This window comes from Lucilia sericata, unplaced genomic scaffold (assembly GCF_015586225.1).
Source record: "Lucilia sericata isolate MDLA Ls3-8-SP2 unplaced genomic scaffold, ASM1558622v1 Contig000116F_arrow, whole genome shotgun sequence".
In the NCBI taxonomy this organism is placed as follows: Eukaryota; Metazoa; Arthropoda; class Insecta; order Diptera; family Calliphoridae; genus Lucilia; species Lucilia sericata.
This window is the reverse complement of record NW_023994148.1, coordinates 620,001-643,077: the sequence shown is the minus strand read 5'-3', so window position 1 is coordinate 643,077 and position 23,077 is coordinate 620,001. Positions and strand designations below refer to the sequence as shown.

Genomic DNA, 23,077 nt, shown 5'->3' with positions numbered 1-23,077 from the left:
TTGAACTTAATTTACTATAACAAAACTCTATTTTGCACAATAGTTTGAAAGTATTGGTAATAGAAAGAGATTAGATTATTTTTGGTACCATATAATTGAAAGAAATTTGCATATAAAATGCAGAACAGTTTCTAATTGATTAATAATAAATTTCAATGAAGGGAATTTAGAAATATTCTCAGGGGTGTTTGGAGGAAACCTAATTTATCTATCTATCTATCTATCTATCTATCTATCTATCTATCTATCTATCTATCTATCTATCTATCTATCTATCTATCTATCTATCTATCTATCTATCTATCTATATCTATATATCTATCTATCTATCTATCTATCTATCTATCTATCTATCTATCTATCTATCTATCTATCTATCTATCTATCTATCTATCTATCTATCTATCTATCTATCTATCTATCTATCTATCTATCTATCTATCTATCTATCTATCTATCTATCTATCTATCTATCTATCTATCTATCTATCTATCTATCTATCTATCTATCTATCTATCTATCTATCTATCTATCTATCTATATATCTATCTATCTATCTATCTATCTATCTATCTATCTATCTATCTATCTATCTATCTATCTATCTATCTATCTATCTATCTATCTATCTATCTATCTATCTATCTATCTATCTATCTATCTATCTATCTATCTATCTATCTATCTATCTATCTATCTATCTATCTATCTATCTATCTATCTATCTATCTATCTATCTATCTATCTATCTATCTATCTATCTATCTATCTATCTATCTATCTATCTATCTATCTATCTATCTATCTATCTATCTATCTATCTATCTATCTATCTATCTATCTATCTATCTATCTATCTATCTATCTATCTATCTATCTATCTATTATCTATCTATCTATCTATCTATCTATCTATCTATCTATCTATCTATCTATCTGTCTATCTATCTATATATCTACCTATCTATCTATCTATCTATCTATATCTATCTATCTATCTATCTATCTATCTATCTATCTATCTATCTATCTATCTATCTATATCTATCTATCTATCTATCTATCTATCTATCTATCTATCTATCTATCTATCTATCTATCTATCTATCTATCTATCTATGTATCTATCTATTCTAAATAATAACTTATTCCAGATTACCCTAACTGCATTCCAATTATGATAACAAAATTAATAAATTGTATTAAGATATACATATAAGCAATTAGACATATAAAACAATTGACTTACTTGCTGGTAGCCATACAATTCATGTTGATTTTTTTTTTTTTTTAATTTATTACCTCCATATAACCTGATTTATTTTAAACAACAAAAACAATACTTCCAGTAGTAGTATTTTTTTAAATTTTAACAATTAACGTTTATTTAATTCTCACTTGGTGGTTCTCTTAAATGTTCTGGTAATTCTTGTATTTCTGTTTTAGTTGCATTTAATGCTACACCTTCGGGTAAATTTCTTTCAATATATTCCAAAAATGTATCCAAAGTAGAACCAGTCATTTTATGGAAATTCATATAACGGAAATATGTACGAATTTCATATTGTACACGATGTTTTTTGTAAATGTGGACAGATTTCAAAAGTGTCATGCGTTCCTTGTGTGCTTTACGGGGCGACCAACTGTAGTGGATAAAAAACAATAAACGTTAAACAATTATAAAACAATGCCAGATTTCTCAATCTCTTCCTAAATTTATTCCCCTAGTAACTTACCAGTTACCAACTTCAATACCCAAATGGTCAGCAGCTGTGGTGGCGAACCAAGAATAACTTTTTAAAACAGCCGGATCAATACCACGTAATTCTATTTCCAATTTACTAAAAAGTTTATCCTGTTCATTTAATTCAGCAGTTGTGGGAGGAGGTGTTATAGCTGAGGAATCAGCTGGTGAAGTAACAGCATTGCTAGCTTCAGTAGCCAAGCAACGCAAGGCTGTTACATTGGCAGCAGTGCGTGAGCCTAACAAATTTCTAACAATCTAGAAACATTAGAAATTTAAATGAAAATATTTTAATTTAATTAATTTTAATTTAAAAGAATATTTACCGAAATCATAATTTTAATAGTTTTTGTGTTTTTTTCTTAAAAATTATAGGTTATGCAAGCGCCGACAAATATTAACGGCGGCGGCGACTGACACTAAATATGTCGGCGGCGGCTTAAAATCGACTGTAAGCCGGCTAAGTTTTCAACTACGTTTAGTTTTTAATTTTTCAACGATTTTAAATAAAAACGGAATCCGAGAGATCAGAAAGTAGGATTTTGGAAGCAAATATATTGTTTATGACAACAAAACAGAGCAAACTCAAAAGTTGCATGAGAAATTATGCAGGGATGTATAAAAAATTCTTAAAAATTAAAAACAAATCCTTTCTCCAAGTTTTACTAGGATCTGCCGATATTTAACCCTATCTTCATTATAAAACATCTTGCAGAAAATCAGTTTCTAAAAAATTTTGCATTAAGAAAATGATCAATAACGTAAAAACAAAGATATTTTATTTGTTTATTTACTAGCTATACCCAGTGTGCTGTGCTACCCTAAAAGCAATATAAATAAGAAACCTACTTAACAATTTTGATGATTCTAACTACAATAGTTTTCCAGATATACAATTTGTTACATATGGGAGATTCCACGCAAATTATTGCAATTTCGCCAATTATTCCGAACGTTAATTAAGATTTTAATTTAATCTATGAAAAATTTGAATTAATAGTTTCCAGATATACAAAATTTTGTATTTAATTCATATGGGAAGTGCCAAGCCCCCCATTGAAAGTCCGCCCGTTATTCTCTAAATGTTCTTCAGTAAAATTTGAAGATTCTAGCTCTAATAGTTTCTCAGATATACGAATTTTTCTATTTAATTCATATGGGAGCTCCAAGCCCCCCAGATGAAAGTCCGCCCTTTTTTCTCCAAAATGTTCAGATGAATATTAAAGTTGTTCGTGCAAAATTTGAAGAATTTAGTTATATTAGTTTCCCAGATAAACGAATTTTTGTATTTAATTCATATCGGAGGTTCCGCTCCCCTCATTGGTAGTCCCCCAGTTTATTACCCAAAATGTTTACATGGATGTTAAAGTTCTTCCAGAACAACATCATTTAAAGGGATCACAAAGAGATTGAAAAATATTCCAAAAGTTTCACTTTGAAAACATTATTAGAATGTATGAAAACTCGCAACTCTAAAGGAAGACTATTCCTATTTTAGTGGACGTAAGCGAGATAAATTTTCGTTCAATTAGGATACGATATGTTTATATATTCAATATTTTAGAAAATTCAAAAAGTACCAGTTAAAGAACGAAAAATTACCAGAAATACTCCAGTTTAAATTTTTATTCACTCAAGTCCCTGATTGCTTAGTTTTATGTTTTTAGGTTCATTATAAAAGAAAATCCAAATAGTACAAGTTGAAGAACGAAAAAGTACCAAAAAGTCCCGTTTTATATGTTCTCACTTACTCCATGTTCAATATTATAGAAAATTCAAAAAATACCTTTTGAAGAACGAAAAAGTACCAAAAAGTTCCCTTTTATATGTTATTACTTAATCCGGGCTGTACATTCCTAAATTCATGTTTCTAGGTTCAATATTATAAAAAATTCAAAAAGTACCAGTCGAAGAACGAAAAATAAAAAACTCAAAAAGTACCTTTTGAAGAACGAAAAAGTACCAAAAAGTTCACTTTTATAGATTCTCAAGTGCTTAATTACATGTTTCTAAGTTCTAAGTCAAAAAAGTACCAGTTGCAACATCGTATTGAAGAACGAAAAAGTACCAAAAAGTCCCGTTTTATATGTTCTCACTTACTCCATGTTCAATATTATAGAAAATTCAAAAAATACCTTTTGAAGAACGAAAAAGTACCAAAAAGTTTCCTTTTATATGTTATTACTTAATCCGGGCTGTACATTCCTAAATTCATGTTTCTAGGTTCAATATTATAAAAAATTCAAAAAGTACCAGTCGAAGAACGAAAAATAAAAAACTCAAAAAGTACCTTTTGAAGAACGAAAAAGTACCAAAAAGTCCACTTTTATAGATTCTCAAGTGCTTAATTACATGTTTCTAAGTTCTAAGTCAAAAAAGTACCAGTTGCAACATCGTATTGGGAGCCCGTTATTATGTATTCATATGTATAAGTTAATAAACCAAAAACAATGTTTTATAAAAAAGTACCAAAAATAGGTACAATTTTCACCCCTTAAACGTCCGAGTATCCAAAAAGTACTAAATTTATATTTTTATTTGTTCGTCAAGTTATGAAGGATTCAAAAATATTTTTTGAATGTTCTCTGGTTTAAAAGATACATGGGGTGCAAAAGAAGTACCAAATTACAGTTTCTACCCGTTAATTCCCCAAAGGGGCCGAATTTGAAAAAAGTACCAGACACCTGCCCGCTTATTTTTTAAATGAACGACGATAAGCTTTAAACTGTTTTTGTATCTTTTATAGTTTAGGAGATATGAGGTTACCGAATTTACCCGTTTTTACCATTTTTAACCCCCTAATCATTCGAATTTCCAAAAATCCCGTCTAAGTGGATCTATTTGGTGGAAGACCAACCTCTTGTCTAAATTTCAGCTCTTTAGCTAAAACCGTTTAGGCTCTACGATGATGAATCAGTTAGAATTTTATATATGTATTATGTATATAGATTTCGTGCATTGAATTATACTGTAAAAACATTGTAATGTTCGACTTGAATTCAAGTTTCGTTTTCACTGGAGAATGCTATTGAATTAAAGTGTATTTCAACACTTGAAATTTGAATGTTTGACTGGAATTAAACTTGTTTTAAACTTTAATTCTAGCAAGAATGCTTATTTGGTATAGTGTGACAACTATAATAAGGGACCTAAAGTCGACATAAAGCCCACAATGGTTAGTACCAATATTTGGCCAAACAACATCTACATACCTAGCCAGGTTATATCCTCTAGGTCCGTGAAGACATTCTCTATAAAGCTATAAATTTGTATTAAAGGCGGCTTAACAATTGTTTCTTGTAAATATTCGCCCACCATAGTGTTTGGAGACAACAGGAGCTTCACTGAAAGACACACCAGACAGACATCGCGCTCTAATATGGGTGTATGGTAGTGATTCTGCTGAGATCAATGGTATAATAATAAGTATGTATCCCAAGGATACCCCCTGAATACGGCAATCAGCTTCCGTCCATTGCCTCTAGGTGATAATATACCATGTCACCACTAGCCGACCGACCACCACCCGCCTAGGTGACTAGGGAGGTATATATGTGGGCATTCTTCCAGGAGACCATCATGATGCCTCCTCTTTCTTGAAAAGAAAGACGTTCTTTATAGACAAATAAATAATTAATTAACACCATTACTTACATTTTTTTATCTTCTAGATCTCACAAATATGCCAAATATAGATTTCGATAAACACTTTTGGGTATTAAACGAAAACAAACCCCGCCTTAAAAAAATTTCATCATAATTATTAACAATTTAACTAAATTCAACCCAACACTTGCTGTTTCTTTGTACAATGACCCTCGGTATAGTAGTATAGCATACAATCTTATTACTTTCAATTTTTAGTAAACAATTATTTTTTTATTTAAAGAATATCATTTCTGTCATTTTAGATTTTCGCACACACACAACAACAGATTTTTTGTGGCAAATAAAAAATGCAGAAAACAGCTTGGCGCGAAAAATTCTAGCAGAATTTCTTTTCGCAGTCGGCAGAATTGACATCAACTGCACTTCCCATTTGAAATACACATGTTCGATACCCTAGCCCTTTACGGTATGACATACCAGCAATGTAAAAAGGTGTAGCTCCGTTGACGTCAACGAAGCTGGTTTGAAGTCAAAGCAGCGACTCGAATTAGGCGTGAAAACACGAAAATATCTGAGGCGAAGCATGTACAACGAACGTTGAGCAAAGTTCTACACCGGCCAAATTTCAATGAGCGGCTTATTATTAGATAAAAGAAAACTTGCTTAAATGAAAACAAATTAATTTTATATTGTAAAATGCCATAAATTTAGCGAAAGTTTTCTGTAAATTGTACAAAATATGGCGAAATTTTCAAGCCGTATTAAGCTGAAAGATTTTCGGCGGCGACGGCTTTGACATTTTGTTCGGCGGCTAGGCTTAGTCGGCTTAAGCCGAATCGGCGCAAGTCTCTGTATGCAAGTACGAAAGTCTTGACAGCAAAACAAAAACAGCTGTGCAGAAAACACAAACAGGATGAGGCAAATATGAATTATTTTTAAATTAGTAACAGGATGCTCTTTATAAAATCCCATTAGTAATATTATTTAATTTATAAAAAATACAACATTTAAATTTAGAAGTGTTTTTTTTTTAATGTAAATTTTACTTTTAGTTTCTTTAAAATTATTATTTTAATTGTCGAGATAATTTACATAGTTATTTTTCTCTCAGTGTAGCTATTGTTGACATTTCAACCACACGTGCATTTAAAATAACCACCCATTTGTTTACAATAAATTTTACAAGTTTTATTTAATTTTTAGTAATTCATTTTTTAAATCTCTAGAAAAATGGATCAAGAAGGTAAATATTTATTTAGATAACAAAGTTTTATATATTTACTAATTTTTATATGTTACAGATTTACCTCCTTTGGAAAGAGATAGCGAGGTGTGTGTCAATGGAAATTGTGAAAATGATTCCGATTTTACCGACAATGATTCCGATGAAGAACCTATGGAACAGGGTGAATCCACTACTTGTCTATTCTGTTCACAAGTTTTGCCTTCAGTGGAATTAGCTTTAGAACATGTTAAAATGGTTCATAAAGTAAATTTTTCCCAATTAAAGGCTCAATTTCAAATGGATCAGTATTCATTTATAAAGTTAATCAATTGTATACGTCTGGACGGTATAAGTGAGGAGAAGTTACAAAATGTAACAGCAGCATTTTGGAATGATGAGAAATATTTGAAACCCAAAGAATATGAATCTTGGTTAAGTTATGGTGAGTAAAACAGAAACGAATTTTTATACTAAACTATCATTTACCTAAGGGCAAGACATTTCCCAATATTTCCTTTGTAAATACGTGTAACTAAAAAATAATTTTTTAACTGTTCTAGATTATGATGACTTGAAAACAGAGACAACCTCAACTGGAACCACCACAAACGAAGCGGATTTAAAGGCTTTGGTATTGAAGTTGCAAGAACAAGTCAAATTCCAACAAGAGCAACTGGAGCAGGCCTCACAGGACATGGAAACTATGCGTAAAGGTTTTCAACGTTTAATGGAAAAGGATGATAAGAAAGTAGAGACAAAAAACAAAAATATCACATGTGTCTCCTCAGTATCACTTAAAGCTGATGAGGGATATTTTGATAGTTATGCTCATTTTGGCATACATCATGAAATGCTGTCGGTGTGTGCAAAAAACCTTAACAAAAATTTCAGTTTTTATTGTTCACTTTTTTTTCTAGGACGTTGTTAGAACCACTTCCTATAGGGATGCTTTATTAAAGAACAAAGACTTTGTTAAGGGAAAATCTGTTTTAGATGTGGGTTGCGGCACTTCTGTACTCTCCATATTTGCCTCACAGGCGGGAGCAGCCAAAGTGGTGGGCATTGATAATTCAGATATTATCTATAATGCCATGGATATAGTCAAGTAAGCTTAACTTTAAGAAAAAATTTTAAGCGTTTAAACATTTTTCAATTTTTTTTATAGAAAAAACAATGTGGAAAACATTACATTGGTAAAGGGCCGTTTAGAAGACACTGAATTGCCGGAGCAAAAATTCGATATTATTATATCCGAATGGATGGGTTATTTCCTACTATTCGAGGGTATGCTAGATAGTGTTATCTATGCTCGAGATAATCATTTAAAGGAGAATGGTATTCTTTTACCAAATCGTTGTACCATGAGCATTGTGGGCTATGGCAACGAGTCACTCTTTAAGAATCATGTAACATTCTGGAATGATGTTTATGGCCTTAACATGTCCAATATGCGTAAAGAAGTTATGCACGAACCTTTAATAGACATCGTGGATGCTCAACATATACTCACCGATGCTAATTGTATTGCTGATTTAGATTTAATGAAAGTTGACTTGAACTATTCCAATTTTAAGTATAATTTCGAATTGACTTGCTGTAAGGATGGTGAATTATCCTCATTTGTGGGATATTTCGATACCTATTTCGAATTGCCTGAGCCGGTTATGTTTGGCACATCACCCAATGATAAGCCAACACATTGGAAGCAAGTTGTATTTTTCATTGAAGAACCTCAGGCTGTTAAGAAGGGAGATGTTGTTCGAGGAGTTTTGCACTGTAAAAGAAGTCATAAAAGTGCCAGATCATTGGATATTATTCTAGAAGCATTTAATAAGAAATATACTTATTATTTGGATTAGAGAAAAGTGTTTAGTGAAAAGGAAGTTGTAAATTTGTATAAGAAATAAACGTATTAAGAACAATCTTTTATAAAAATTTCATTAAAAGAATTTTGAAAAAATATTCAGGATTTTTCACTACACCATTCTAGATGAAACTTATACAAATATTAGGAGGGTTGGTACGATTTTCTAATAAACTTGATTTATTAAACACAAACCACACATCTAGAATATTGAAAATAATTTATTTATTTAAAAAAATGCTGCTGCATGTAATTTTTTTTTTTTTTTTTTTTTTGTTTGAATTTCTTGAAACATACAAATAATAAAAATACTCTCATCGAATCGAGTTCTAACTTATATTTAAACATTTAAAAAGATGCTTTAGCATATAATTTTCAAAATTATGAGCTGTTTTTCTCCTTTGCAATACACCTCCTATTTCGAGCTTTATTAAACTGTACCACCTTCCAGTTCAGAAGCTGGTATCTCGGGTTCCTCATCATTGTAAACATTCTCTGCCATTTGCCAAACTTGCATAATATTATCTTCCGATACGGAGCATATTATCCAGGGTTCATTGGGATTCCAAGAGAAATCTGATATTTTGGCCGTGTGACCGCCATGAATGAAGAGCAATTCCGGTGGACCATCTTCTGCATCTTCGGCACTTTGCTCCTCACCGATTTTCGACAAATCCCAGACATGCAAACGGCGATCGGTGCCCGATGAAGCCAAAATAGTTTCATTATGGGGAGACCATTGTACTTGGAAAATTTCATCTTTATGCGATTCAAAGGAATGTAATTTCAATTTAAGATTACGCAAATCCCACAGAGCCACCGTTTTATCAGCCGAACCGGTGGCTAAAATAAATTCTGAATAGGGATTGAAACTAAGACAATTTACTTCGGCCGTATGGGCATCTACTGTGTGCGAAGGTTTGGAAGTGTTATTATTACGTGTGTCCCAAATCATAAGTTTTTGGTCATCGGCCACAGAGCCAAACAACGATTCATGCAACAAATGCCAGGCTACATCCTCAACGACTGCGGTATGGCCAGTAAAAATATTCTTAGCATCGATAACACGATGCTCCTTGGGTGTAGCATTTATGTCCCACAAACATATGGTATGATCGTCAGAAGCTGACAGCAAATAGCCATTTAAATTTGGATTCCACGACAAGCCATAGCCTTCCTTTTGATGGCCACGCAATCTTAAATCCGGTTGACATTCTCCCGAAGGCTCGGGCTTGCTGGGATGTTTGGTATAATCAAAGACTAAAACATCACTAGAGGGTGTTTTTGTAGCAATAACACAAGCATTTTGCGGCATGTAGCGAGCCCTATTTACCTCACCCTCATGGTTGATTTTTATTTCAATTTCAATCTTACCACATACGGAACCAAAACCACCAAATTCTCCTTTCTCATTGTCATAATGAGAGCCATCGAATTGGGCATCCTCACTGGGCAGCTGGACACTAGCAATTAGCAAGTGATTTTGTTCATCGGAGGTGTGAGTGCCCAAAATCAAACGATGTACCGAATAGTCTTTACCCTCCTGTTTGGTAACATCCGGCAGCCATTGGGCCGTTAAAGAAGGCCACTCCAAAGCATGAGTCATAACCAAATCGTATAAAAATGGAGTATTTTTCTTCCAGATTTTATACTCCTCATTGATAACGCGTTCTTCTACGGCATCATCAAATGATTCCGCTATTGCAACAAAAACGAACACGAATTATAATTTACTTCTGCTGATATTTAAAATATTGCTGAAACACTTACCATTATCACTGCGATCGACCATGTTGGTGTTTACTTTCTATATGAAAATTATTGTTTAATTTTTTTTTAGCTTAACACTCGACCAAAAGGCAAGCAACAGTCCCGCCAAAACACAATCTTTCCGTAGTTTGTTTTGTGTTTGTTGAAATGTGTATTTTTTGCAGCAGCGTCGCAGTCTCAAATGAGAGTATTTAATAAAATGCTTTTCTAACTATAAAAAGAAAAAAATTGTTTTTAATTTTATAATTTTTTAGTTGCAAGTTTATATAGGAATAATTATCTACACTTTTTGTTAAGTTTAAGCGAGTATTTTTAAAGATATGAATAAAATTTACCGGAAAATGTGCAAATAATTTGCCAAGACAAAAAATTATAATTTAGTAAATGCTGAAAGCAGTGTTGCCAACTCGTCCAAGAACCGTAAGTGGCTCAAAAAAATTCCAAAAACGTGTGTAAAAAAGCGCCATTTAAAATTGAATAATTTTACAAATACTATAAAATGTAAAACTTAATAAAACATTTTTAGGGCCAATATCTCAAACTCCGGTTATCGTTTAATAGGTAGATATACTGCCGGTTAAAATAATTTAAGTAATTAAAAATTAATAAATAAATTTATAAATTTACAAACACAATTTGGCAACTGTTTGATGTCAAATACAAAGCATTTTTTGCAGCAAACAACGTCGACCGCCCGTGTAAATTAAACAACTTGGCAGCCCTGCGAAGGCTACCAGATGAATTCAATAAAAGGTAATGAATACAAGTACTGTTGTTAAAATACTGATTATTTATGTAGTCGGTATTACAAATGTCAACAAAAGTAGTGTTGACATCATTTTTTTTAAAGAAATTTTTGCAAATTGTTTTTGTTTAATAAAGTATTGTAATTGTGTTGTAAATTGCATACCATGGAGGCTTTGGATATTTTGGAAAAACGCATAGATACGTTGTCCCGTATCATTGGCAATGTTCCCGAACAAAATGCCACTTCTGCAAATGCTAATGAGGGTGATTCAACAAAAGTGGCTGGTGAGAATATTGTTGACTCTTTAGTCTCGGCCAATAATATTTTAAATGAAGCCATTTCGGGGCGTGAACAAATCAAAAAGATCGTCAACAGATCCGATGAATTGGAAAAGTACTTAGATCCTCATTTCCTAGAAGAAAACCAACAAGTCCGAGCTAAAGAAGTCTATCTTAATGCAGTGGGTCATGAACTGCATACACAATTTCAACAATTGGATAAGATTAAAGAACTGGAACCCACATTAGGTGCTGAATATTTTCGTAATATTCCAGGTGAATGTGTGGATAAATTAAAGCAAATTAGCCAGGATAATGGAGAATTTGCCCAACAAGCTGAACTGATTGAAGAAAGTCTGATATTGGCCATGAAACGTTATGGTGAGATACAATCGGGTCTCTTGGAGTCGCTCAACACTATGAACAAACGTTTGGAGGCGGTAGAGGAAAAGATGCAATTAAAGAAAAAGGAGGATATGGAAAAGGACTTGGATGTTGAGGAAACAAAATAGTAATATTGATTTAAAAATTAAGTATTAAAATTCCCTTTATATTTATAGAAATAACACAAATATAAACACAAAACCAATAAATATTGTTTTAAAACTGAATAAATAATTCATTACTGGTTTGTTGTAATACATATTAGAATTGCAGTTTTTTGAAACACAATTAAATCTGTGGCGATATATATAATACCACCACAAAGCTTTTATAAAAATCCAAAATATTGAGTCCATTTCACCTACAACCAACAAATCTGATTAGTACTAAAACGAGTCTATTTATTTTATTTTTAAAGTTTATCTTTAGCGTTTATTATCATTTAACTGATAACGTTATGACAATTTGAACTACATTTTAAAAAATACATCAATGGCTAGTAAATTAATTAAATGCCTTTGGTATAGTAGGCCACCAAAGTAGTAATAACTTTTCTCTATAAGCTTGAACTAGGAAAACTAATTATACCATGTTAAACCCTTACTCAGATCGGGAAGAAAGTTAAAAATCTTATTCAAATAATAGATAACAAACAAAATGGCACCCACAATGCCCAACAGACTTAAACGATTGAGCCAATGTTGTTTGCTTTCCTTCATTAAATCGCAAATATGCTGGGCAGCAGCTTCCGTATCCTCAACAGAACCATTATTATCTATAACAAAGTGAGATTGTTCACATTTCTTATCCAACGGCATTTGCGATTCAATGCGTTTGCGAGCATCTTCTGGCGACAGCTCATTACGAGCGATCAAACGTTTTAATTGCAAATCCGGCTCACTAGAAGCAATATAAATTACATTTTTATGTATTTTCAAGAGAGTTCATTAAGTCATACCATGTTACACATATAATTTTGTGTATAAAGTCCATTAAAAGGCCTGTTTCGAAAAGTAAAGGCAAATCCAAAACAATCCAAGCTCTGCCCGACATAAAATTTTTGAAAACCTCCTTGAAGATGGTGCGGTGTATAACAGGATGTGTTATTTTATTTAATTTGCCTCTCAGCTCCTTATCGGCAAATATGGCCTTACCCAATGCATCTCGGTTAATTTCTCTCGTTGGCAGCAGAATTTCATCGCCAAAGGTTTCCTTGATTTTTTGCCAGCAAGGTTTACCAGGTTCCACAACTTTATGTAATATTAAAATCAGTTAGAAATTAGGTCATACTCTTTCTTAATTAACATTAATTAATATTTAACTACTATGTACTTACTTTGACGAGCAATTTTATCGGCATCTATCACTGGTATGCCATTTCTTTCGAAAACTTTACTAACTGTACTTTTGCCTGTGGCAATGCCTCCAGTTATAGCCACAATAAACATTTTATTAGTAATATTTTAAATAAACTTTTAACTTAAAGCAAATATTATTACTTCCAACAACCCCTAATTAAACAGAAATTGCATCTAGGCATATTCAACTTAGATGGTCTAAGCTAAACATCTGATTGTGTCAAATGTCATTAAAAATACTCTGCTATCTGTTACTGTCAAAATGTACATAAACAGAAATTCTTCCTTAAGTGCCACCTTGTATAGATTCGCTTTGTACTGCAGCAAATCTAAACAGAGTTACCACATTTAAACTTTTTATTTATTTTGTTTTTTATTTCAAACATAATTTTGCGAATGCAAAATACTTCATAATTCCAAGTAGTTGAGCGAAACCACAGGGTATACAGAGGTGTCACAAGCAAAAAACTATTTCTCTTTCGCACAAAACGATGTGCCGAAACTGTTAAAAATTGAAAAAATAAAGAAAATGTTTATTTTATTGAACAAATTCTTAAAAATTGTAAATTTCGAAAATATTCTATAGAAAAGTTAAGAAAATATTTAAAACAAAATTTCCCATAATATTATTTATAAGAAATTTACAATATTTTTAATTAAAGAAATGCAATTTCAAGAAGTTTTTTCAATAAAAAACAGTTTATTTATTTACAACTCCCCACCATGTTAATCACTGTAAATGATTAACGTACTTCAAAAATATGGCAGCACTTGACATAACAAGTGAAGTTGGCTGCAGTTGCACAATTTTTTTATTCAGCAAAGCATTCGTGTTTTTTCGTGATCATACTCCATTTTTATTTCTAATTTCGTGCGCGGCGCTTGCAGTTAAAGAAACCAATTTTTCAGTGATAAATATAATATAAAAAAGAATCGCCGCTAATTAATATAAAAATTATATTAAAATACTCTTTAATAGTTTGAAACAGAAAACATAATAACACTTAACAAAATGGTGGATAAAATTGAAATGAGTTTGGATGATATCATTAAGTCTAACCGTAGCCAGAATAGAAAACCTCAAGGAGGAAATCGTGGTGGCGGCGGCAATAGACGTGGTGGTGGTGCAGCTGGCAATAAAGGACCACAACGTCAGGGAGGCCGTAGAGTTCAAACATCACCACGTAAACCCGGCGGTGGCGTCTTAAAAGGCCGTGGTGCTGGAGGCATACAAAAAGCCAAATTTTCAAGGGTAATAAATTAGCAAACATGATGAAATTCTAGAAAATGTATCGAGTTGGTCACTTACAACTGGCTTAATAAAGCTAAATATATGATAAGCGTATGGAAACAAGTCTCCGGCTGCAGAAATATACCTCAAAACTAATTGATAAAATGCAAAAATATTGAGTTTCAAAAACAAAGCAAAAGCATGGTTTTTTATAAAATAAAACGAAGTATAAAAGTATATACTTCTTGACAAAAAACAAAAAAAGCAAAAAAATAAAATGGTCTCTTTAACGGTGTATATGCAAACGCAAAAACCAAAATGAAAACAAGTGAGAAAGTGAAAGAAAATGTCAAGGCAGAAACAAAAAATAGACTTAATAACAAAAACAAAAGACAAACAGTAAATGCTGTATGATGTGGCAACCCTACTACTAACTACACTGTTTACATTTTCTTCGTTGAAACATTAAACAAATGCAAACTTTTTCTTTCTTGTTTTAAACAATTATAAAACTCCGTTTAAACGACAACAGGATCTCCATAATAATTTTTATAAATGTTTTAGTGAATTTTTTTTTTAATTTACATACATAATAACATACATATTTATATTCTTCAATTTATTACATATATTACAAATTTCTTTTCGCAAATCAAATCCCACTTAAATCATTCCGTTGAGTTTTTAGCTACGTTTTGTACTACTACTACTTCTTCCATTCAAAAATATCAAAACACTTAATCAAACTTCCTCCCGATGGTAGCTGCAACCGGCGACCCAGTTTTTATCACCGACTACTACAAAATTTAGATTTGAACACAAAAGACTCAAAAATTCTTTATCAAAAACAAAAACGAACTTCTGTTGCAACTTGTACCTACTCCTACTTCTCTAGGGTGATGTGAACAGCGCTTGGAAACATGACATGTACGATGGACCTAAACGGGGTATATTGAAAACAACGGATTCAGCCAAACTATTAGTGTCAAATTTGGATTATGGCGTATCGGACTCGGATATCCGGGAACTATTCACAGAATTTGGACCGCTGAAGAAGGCGGCCGTACATTATGATCGTTCGGGCAGATCCTTAGGTAAGTTTTTTGTAGATTTTAAGTTAAACGTATGTTACAACAACACAAACTTTTCTATTACTTTACATATTAGGTACTGCCGATGTTGTGTTTGAAAGAAGATCAGATGCTTTGAAGGCCATTAAACAATACAATGGTGTACCTTTGGATGGCAGACCCATGAATATACAATTCTTAACTGATGCCGCTAGTATAACTAGACCTGTGCGCACAGCCGGCCCCAGTCCGCAAAAACGTAGACCACAAGTGGGTGGTGGCGCAGCTGGTGGTAACCGAAGAGGTGGAGGTAAATTTTAAACAAACCTGGTAACTTTCCACCATATAAAACTCTCGTTTTTCTTATTAATTTTCAGCAGCTGGCGGCAATCGTCGTGGTGGCCCTGCAAATCGCAATAGACCCGCCGGTGGTGCTGCTGGTGGTGGCCGTAATAATAAGAAAACAGCTCCTACTGCCGAAGAACTCGATGCCGAGTTAGATGCTTATGTCAACGATATGAAAATTTAGATAAATAGTTTTTAATTCTAATGATATAATAAATTATCAATACAAATTTCTAATTGTAAGTCTTCGTCTCGTTTATACAACAAAACAACAAGAAATTCAAGCTGCAGCCGGCCCTCAAATGGTGGTAGTTAACACACACACACACATTAAACATTTAACGCGTTTTATATTTTCTAATGTAAAGTACAATCAATCCCTTTTTCTACTAAAATATAGAAAAATTCATTTTATGCGTGTGGCCCACCAATTTAATTTATATATTATTTTGTAGTAGTTACAAACAATTTTTCTTTAAATTAAATTTTTTTCAACACTTATTTTTTTTTTATTAATTTTTAAGTTTACATTAATCTTGACTTGAAAACAATTACCACCCTATCTCTTTGTCTGACTAATTAAATTGAATTAAATGAATAAAACAAAAAACCTGAAAATATTTTTTATGTTAAAAGAAATTGTGGTAAATAAAAAAACAAAACAAAAATGTAAAATAAAAGCTTTTTTATTTAAAATTAGGACACAACTCGAAACACTAGTTGATTAAGGCCTCTAATCAAGAAATAATCAAAATCAGTGATCACTATCATTTCCTGAAATATGCGTACGACCAAGAACGAATTGAAAAGAAAAAACTTTAATACGGTGTGGTTGCTTGAAAAGAAAGTATGTATTACAAATATTTGATTTTGGTGAAAAAATAAAATCTGCAGATCGGAAAATATTCATTATTAATCTGCGATCGCTTATATTTTTCATTAAAAATCAAAATGAACCTAATTGAGAAAACAATGAAAATAAGTGATCTCACAACGATTTAGTTTCTTTAACTTTCGTACGATCGAGAAAATGTTAAAAATTTGTGAAAAAAAAAACTGATAATCCATCTTAAATAGACATAATATTGACCTTTAAAAGGCATTTTATCGAGAAAACATTCAAAATCAGTTAAATTTTCCATAAAAATCTATAATAATATCGATTTTTATTAATTGTTATATTAGGCAAGGAGGGGTTATACACCTTAAGTTGCAACTCCATTCGAAGACTGTTATGATCAATTATGATTCCCATTGTGATAAGATAGTAGAGAAATATAAAAGAAAGTAGTCAGAATCAGATCAATTATGATTCCCATTGTGATAAGATAGAAAAATATAGAAGAAAGTAGTTAGAATCAGATCAAGAAAGTAATGTGACAGTGATCTAGGTCAATAGCCCTTTATATGTTCAATCGCCTACAAAATTCCGATATAGTCATGTCCTATTTGCTAACAAAGGTCCTAATAGAACAATTGCCCATTAAAACCCCTAAAAAATCTATCCGGTCGCTTTTGCATCAAGTTTTGGCCATGGAGGCTTGGGCTTTCAAGAAATTAGCTTGTTACAGGGACAAATGGGTGTATTGGCCCCCCTGTTCCTTTCATTTAGATCAAGGTTCGTCTTGAAAGTTCGTCCTCTACCTCCTGGTACCCAACACAGCCTTATAATATCACTGAGAGCATTTCTATATTCTTAGACTAGGCACGAGTACACCGTATGACAATGCTATAAGTGCAGTTTGATTATCGATCTCGGAACTATATGTTCTCGTTCCGTCGCTTTCCAGATCACTAGAATGGACGATACTGCATTTGTTAGAGAGTATTAATAACTTTTTTATATCCATGTCAGCAATCAATATATCATCATCTGCCCACCCCTTAAACAGTCTAAATAACTTTTTTATATCCATGTCAGCAATGTATATACCGGCATCTCAACATCCCTCAAACAGTTTGTCGGATTCAATACATTCTTTCCTATTCTGAAGCTATTTAATGGGCATTGCCCTGAATTCAATCCATTATTTCCTATTCTGAAGCTATTTAGTGGGTCTTAGCCCGAAATCTAAAGTCTTTACTACATTCTAGTCTAAAGTATGGATTATATTGTAGGATTAAAGGACTGAGTTACGCTGACAACGAACATGTCTCAATCACATTAAGTTTTAAAGATATTGTGTTTTAAAGTCTGAAAAAAAAACACATTTTTTGTCATATATAAGACTTTATCTGAAAGTTCATGAGTTTAAAATGAAGTTTTAACCTCTGTTGTATATCTTAACCTAATCTTTAGGAAAAGCTATGACATATTGTGACATACATACATGTATGTATGTATATGTAAGTTTGTCATAAAAGAAGGTGAAATGTAATAGAAAATAGTTTTTGTCAATTTATGACTGCTGCAAACTTTACATTAAGATATCTCGAAGAAGGAAAAGATATAACAGAGATTAAAACTTTATTTTTAACTCAACAGATTGGATTTTAAGATGACCTAATTATTTTTATTTTACTACATGATATCTCAAAAACTTGATGTGATGGAGTAGAACTCAACGCATCTCAATATTTTACACAAAATTTTCTGGTCTGTGCTAATTTTCTGCTTCTGTCACACTGTGACTAGAATTAAAAAAAACAAGTAAGAAGTCTATATTCGCCTTTGCCGAATCTTATATACCCTTCACCATATTGTGTTTAAAAAATATTAATTTTATAAAATGTCAATTTATTTCATATTCCCGACCCTGTCATAACTTAAGCAAAACAAGAGAAACAACAACAATGCTAAACGAAATAAAAAACAGAAAAAACAAAATACACAACGTAATGAAACCACAGCCATCCAAACATTCGAAACAATATACACAAAAAAACAAAAACAAAATACACAAGGCAATGAAACCACAGCCATCCAAACATATGAAACGAAATACACACACAAAAAAACAAAAACAAAATACACATCGCAATGAAACCAACCTTTTATACAATAAGCAGTGTTGTTGTTGCTTTTTTGATGAAATTTTCAGAGGTTGTCTCGGATTTTTGCTCATATCTCCGTTATTTATGGACCGATTTTGCTGATTCTCGAAAGTATGTCCAACAGAATTATTGAAGATTTGGATCCTGAAGATATCTGGGGTCTTCAGAAAATTGATTTCAACAAACACACAGACAGACGGACAGACAGACAGACGGACATAGCTTAATCGACTCCGCTATCTATAAGGACTCGGAATATATATACTTTATAGGGTCGAAAATTATATTGTAGAAATTACAAACGGAATGACAAACTTATATGTATATACCCTTATCACGAAGGTGAAGGGTATAAAAAGAAACTTATTTTCCAGGAATTAATTTATAAACAATTATAAATTAAGAAAAAAAAACATAAATAAAAAATATTGATAAACATGGTACTTTTTTCATCAGACTACTTATCAATAATAAACTGTAAATATGTGCGTACAAATGTATGGTTGTCTTTTTCCAGAATAAGTATACAACTTAATTAAGAGGTGAGAGAAGCTGTTCAAAGGAACACAAATGTTGCCATTATAAAGAGAATTTATTATTTAATTGTTAAAATAGCGAATAAACAAAACAACAATGAGTTATAATAAAAACAAAGACTCCGAGTCTTTTTATCATTTCTATGTATGAAGAATTTGTTTATTTAAATGATGATAATAAATAGTATGATACACCACTATTTGCAATTGTTTAACAATTTAAGACAATTTGCAAATTGCAATATAGAAAATTTTAATTTTAAAAAAGTAATTTAAAAACAACTTTAATTAAGACTTATTAATAAATTAAACAATAGTTTTAAAGTGCCAAACAAAAATTTTTTTTAACAAAGTTACAAAACTCATCTTTTCTTCTTTCAAAACAAAAACTTTTAAAATTTACCTCGTACTTTTATTGAAAAAATCCAACATTTGCACTAAATGCGTATAAATTTTTATTAAAAAACATGTATGCAACTTATTTTTTTATTATTTCTTAAATTAATGCATTTGCAAACACTTCAAAATTTGCATTTGTATGCAAAATATTTAAAAAATAAAGAAATAAAACCTGCAGAATTGTCGAGAAAATGATGATGGCTTCACAAAAAAATAACAAAACAAAACAAAAAACATTTCACATTCGCACTTTCACTACACTCTTTTATCTTTTACTAATATGTATGTTTCTATGTGTGTGTGTATAATTTTTATGTACTCTTTGTTTTTGTATAGTTTAATCTCTCTTAGTTTTTGTTTACACTCTCTATTTATCACTCATGTAAAAGAAGAATGCAAAAAAATGCATTACAAATTACTGTGTGATTACATTTGAGACAACACAACCACAGTTAGTAAAGAGTTTTTTTCAGCCGATTTGACAAAAGGACACAACATCAGTGGTCTATCACATACCAGAGACAAAAAATATCTGTAACTGTGAGACAATAAACCTAAATATTTGATCATGTCCAAACGAAACAGAAAAAACGATAGTTTTGCGTCTCGTTTGCACCAGTTGAATGTATTAGTTCGTATACCTGTTGCTAAGTTTAGCGTGGAGTGCTGTCGTTCTAGCTCAATTTGAGGTTATAAAACTATTGGAAGGCTCTCTCTCTCTCTCTAAACCAAGGTGTGATAACTTGGCAACTCAAGTTTTACTTTTATTACAAAGAAAAAATTCTTGTTGCTACATGGATGTCTTTATTATAAACTAAAATTTTACTGATGCATCCTATCGTCTGCAGTCCTAATTGTAATTGTTCAGATGAAAACAAATGATAAATTGCATTTTATTATTGTCACTCACACTCATACAACATACTTACTTACTTAAAAAAAAGTTAGCAATAATTATTATTGTGGATCTTCAAGTGAGATCATAGACGCCAAAGTGTCTTTATGATTTATTTGCAAAAACATATCATGGACAGAGAAGTATCAACATATTAACACTATATACCACATTGGGGGGTGTCTCAAAATTTGGTTAAAAATTCTAGAAAATCTAAATTTTATTTTATAAGATCTTTCTACTTAACCACTTAGATCAGACGTTTTAACTGATTATTTGCAGTTACTTGTAAAAAATCGTACAGTTACGGTTCCAGTGTTAATTTATTGAAGATGAAAGTTAAGGAAAAGTCCTTACTAATAGATTTATATACATAGCACAGAACGTCACTATCTGGATAAGATAGTGAATAGAGAGATCGTTTGTCGTTGACCACAAGAGAATGTAACCTTTTCAGGAAATGTAAAATTTGAATGATTTAACGAACTGTCAGTGTTATTTTGCGTAATTCTTATCTCGTGGAACCCCAGGTGGATGCTAGCGGTAAAAAGGCAAATATTTATATGAGTAAAGTGTTTGCGATCTAGCCTAAAGGAGATTATTGAGAAAACCATTTCTAGAAATGAAGGAGGCTGAAATCGTGGCCCTGCTGTCACTTATCGAAATGGTCTTGATGGGAAGATTAGTACAAATTAATGGCTCGCAGTTGACAGAAGCTTTCTACAAGAAATCGGTTTCTTCAGTAGCAGCTCCGAAGATGTATCCTTAAAAGAGCAGACAGAGCTGAACGGATTAAGATTAGCAATTGTGGAAACAAAAAGAGATTACCTAAGATCTTCTTGTTTACTATCAGGTTGTGTTGGGTACATACATAGGTACCTCTGCAACATACAGGCTGATGAAGTCGCTGGATTGCAAGGCATCTAAGGTCTTAGTGGTAGGAGTATCGATCTATGTTCGTTGCTTGTGCTATCAGTCGTCTTCGAGATATAATCGGGACGTCTTGGAGCTGACGTTAAAAGTTGGTTCTCAAAAAATAATATAGTAACGATGAAGTAATCTACACATTTAACATAGAATCATAAACATACAACAAAGTCCTGGATTAACTTGGAAGCCAGAACCATACTTCGTTTTATCAAAATCCAAACAATTATAGGCCTAACCATCCTAAATCAGTGTATAAGGCAGTTCTCTTTCCAGTTAGCTAATCTGTCTGTTCGTTTGACCAATGTTAGAACTAAATCCCTGTTTCATCTCGGACACACTACGAGGGTTGTATCAGACCACCATTGTTGCTTTTTTGACTCGGTGTAGCATAGTTCAGAATTTCCCAAATATCTGTTTAGTTGCAGTATATTTGTTTAGACCTATTGAACTTACGAAAGGGTTAACTGTCAAACAAACTCTCATACTGCTCACACTACTTGACATTTATGATTAAAAAACAAAACTGCCTCATATGTTGTAGGATCAATCCACCACAGACTCTACAGATTCCATTACATTCAGAATAGTGCACTGTTTGGTGCGTTGATCATAATGCCAGATCAATGGAGATCATTATCGCAACTTGATCAATGTTTTTTTTTATGGATAACATTGATCCGGATGAAATTAGAATTGTGCTACGTGTTATATGACGACTGCAATCATCGAGTTATAGAAATAAATATTTGGCGATAACTTGATATCGAGAACATGCGTCGCGGTGACCAAATACACAAAATCATATGAATTTTAAAATCGGTATTAAAAAGGATTCAAAAATGGTCTGTATTAGTGTTAAATCACTATTGATGATCAAAAGAGACAAAATTTGCAAAATGTCTGCTCAGAAAATCAACGTAGACAGAGACTAACTTCTGAGTTGGGTTAGTGTTCAATTAATTGAGACACAGCAAAAATAATGTACAATATCGACAAAAAAAAACATAAACAAAATAAAAAAGTACAAGAAGAAGAAAATATACATACTTACATACTTACATACATACAAACACACATATTCATTATTTATTTGTTTGTTTGTACCACTAGTGTAGTGGTGGTGGGTATCTGTCTCGATCGTACTAAAGTCATAGATGGAGGGACCTTATAAATACCGGCACAAACAAGTTCTTGCTTCAGTAAGATTTAAACCGTGCTGTGAATAAGAACAAATACAACAAAACAAACGCTTCAATTAAAATAGACTAATCATAAAATTTCATAAATTGTGATCTTTTTTTTTTTTGGATTTGAGGGAAAGAAAAAGAGTGATAATATATTATTGTCTTGTGTTACCTGTAATAAACATAAATTAAAAAAAAACTCCACAAGAAATATTACTAATAAAAAAACAAAGAGGTGTAATTTCGCAAAAAATCGCACACAAAAGTGAGTGTAATTTAGCGCAAAAGGGGGAAAAATATATAAAGAAAAAGTCTTAAAGGCCTAACTATAATATGCTTAAACAAACTGAAGTCAGCTTAAGCAACTGTGCGAACACATATAAAATGTATGTGACAAACTATAATGTACTTAAGAGAGTTTCGTCAAGTTTCGTCAAATTTTATTTGCTTAAGCAAAGAGCGATACTGACAGCACATTACGTACGGAACAATTGTTTGTTTATTATACACAA

The 23,077-nt window shown here is 32.0% G+C and overlaps 7 protein-coding genes across 11 annotated transcripts in view; 4 read left to right on the top strand and 3 right to left on the bottom strand.

Moving 5' to 3' along the window:
- Positions 1-1,358: 1,358 nt before the first annotated feature.
- Positions 1,359-2,154, bottom strand: LOC119600557 (28S ribosomal protein S10, mitochondrial). Its single transcript, XM_037950865.1, has 3 exons — positions 2,072-2,154; positions 1,738-2,003; positions 1,359-1,644 (listed from the first exon to the last, which is right to left on the bottom strand). Exons 1-3 carry the CDS (start codon positions 2,078-2,080, stop codon positions 1,389-1,391), a joined length of 531 nt encoding a protein of 176 aa, XP_037806793.1. The 5' UTR covers positions 2,081-2,154; the 3' UTR covers positions 1,359-1,388.
- Positions 2,155-6,422: 4,268 nt separating this feature from the next.
- LOC119600529 (protein arginine N-methyltransferase 1) lies at positions 6,423-8,539 on the top strand. Its single transcript, XM_037950794.1, has 5 exons — positions 6,423-6,597; positions 6,656-7,021; positions 7,140-7,438; positions 7,497-7,684; positions 7,745-8,539. The coding sequence occupies exons 1-5, from the start codon at positions 6,585-6,587 to the stop codon at positions 8,436-8,438; spliced, it is 1,560 nt and encodes a 519-aa protein (XP_037806722.1). The 5' UTR covers positions 6,423-6,584; the 3' UTR covers positions 8,439-8,539.
- A 157-nt stretch (positions 8,540-8,696) lies between these two features.
- On the bottom strand, positions 8,697-10,655 carry LOC119600530 (chromatin assembly factor 1 p55 subunit). Its single transcript, XM_037950795.1, has 3 exons — positions 10,549-10,655; positions 10,214-10,424; positions 8,697-10,141 (listed from the first exon to the last, which is right to left on the bottom strand). The coding sequence occupies exons 2-3, from the start codon at positions 10,233-10,235 to the stop codon at positions 8,874-8,876; spliced, it is 1,290 nt and encodes a 429-aa protein (XP_037806723.1). The 5' UTR covers positions 10,236-10,424; positions 10,549-10,655; the 3' UTR covers positions 8,697-8,873.
- Positions 10,656-11,007: 352 nt separating this feature from the next.
- Positions 11,008-11,854, top strand: LOC119600549. Its single transcript, XM_037950826.1, has one exon. The coding sequence runs from the start codon at positions 11,125-11,127 to the stop codon at positions 11,749-11,751; it is 627 nt and encodes a 208-aa protein (XP_037806754.1). The 5' UTR covers positions 11,008-11,124; the 3' UTR covers positions 11,752-11,854.
- Positions 11,855-12,027: 173 nt separating this feature from the next.
- Positions 12,028-13,258, bottom strand: LOC119600548 (dephospho-CoA kinase). Its single transcript, XM_037950825.1, has 3 exons — positions 12,960-13,258; positions 12,582-12,873; positions 12,028-12,523 (listed from the first exon to the last, which is right to left on the bottom strand). Exons 1-3 carry the CDS (start codon positions 13,069-13,071, stop codon positions 12,202-12,204), a joined length of 726 nt encoding a protein of 241 aa, XP_037806753.1. The 5' UTR covers positions 13,072-13,258; the 3' UTR covers positions 12,028-12,201.
- A 564-nt stretch (positions 13,259-13,822) lies between these two features.
- LOC119600540 (THO complex subunit 4) lies at positions 13,823-16,245 on the top strand. Of its 2 annotated transcripts, none has more exons than XM_037950805.1 (4): positions 13,823-14,233; positions 15,108-15,306; positions 15,380-15,592; positions 15,663-16,245. In XM_037950805.1, the coding sequence occupies exons 1-4, from the start codon at positions 13,994-13,996 to the stop codon at positions 15,809-15,811; spliced, it is 801 nt and encodes a 266-aa protein (XP_037806733.1). In that variant the 5' UTR covers positions 13,823-13,993; the 3' UTR covers positions 15,812-16,245. The 2 variants fall into 2 exon arrangements, with proteins under 2 accessions (XP_037806733.1, XP_037806732.1); XM_037950804.1 differs by having other exon boundaries at positions 13,824-14,233; positions 15,660-16,245.
- A 6,313-nt stretch (positions 16,246-22,558) lies between these two features.
- LOC119600521 (transforming growth factor-beta-induced protein ig-h3) overlaps positions 22,559-23,077 on the top strand; it is a 22,291-nt gene continuing 21,772 nt past the window's right edge. For 3 of the 4 annotated variants that reach the window (XM_037950783.1, XM_037950782.1, XM_037950780.1), the window contains exon 1: positions 22,559-22,830. The gene's annotated coding sequence lies outside the window, so the exon portion shown is untranslated. Of the gene's footprint in view, positions 22,831-22,902 lie in introns of those variants that run through there. The other variant, XM_037950781.1, reaches the window with a different exon arrangement.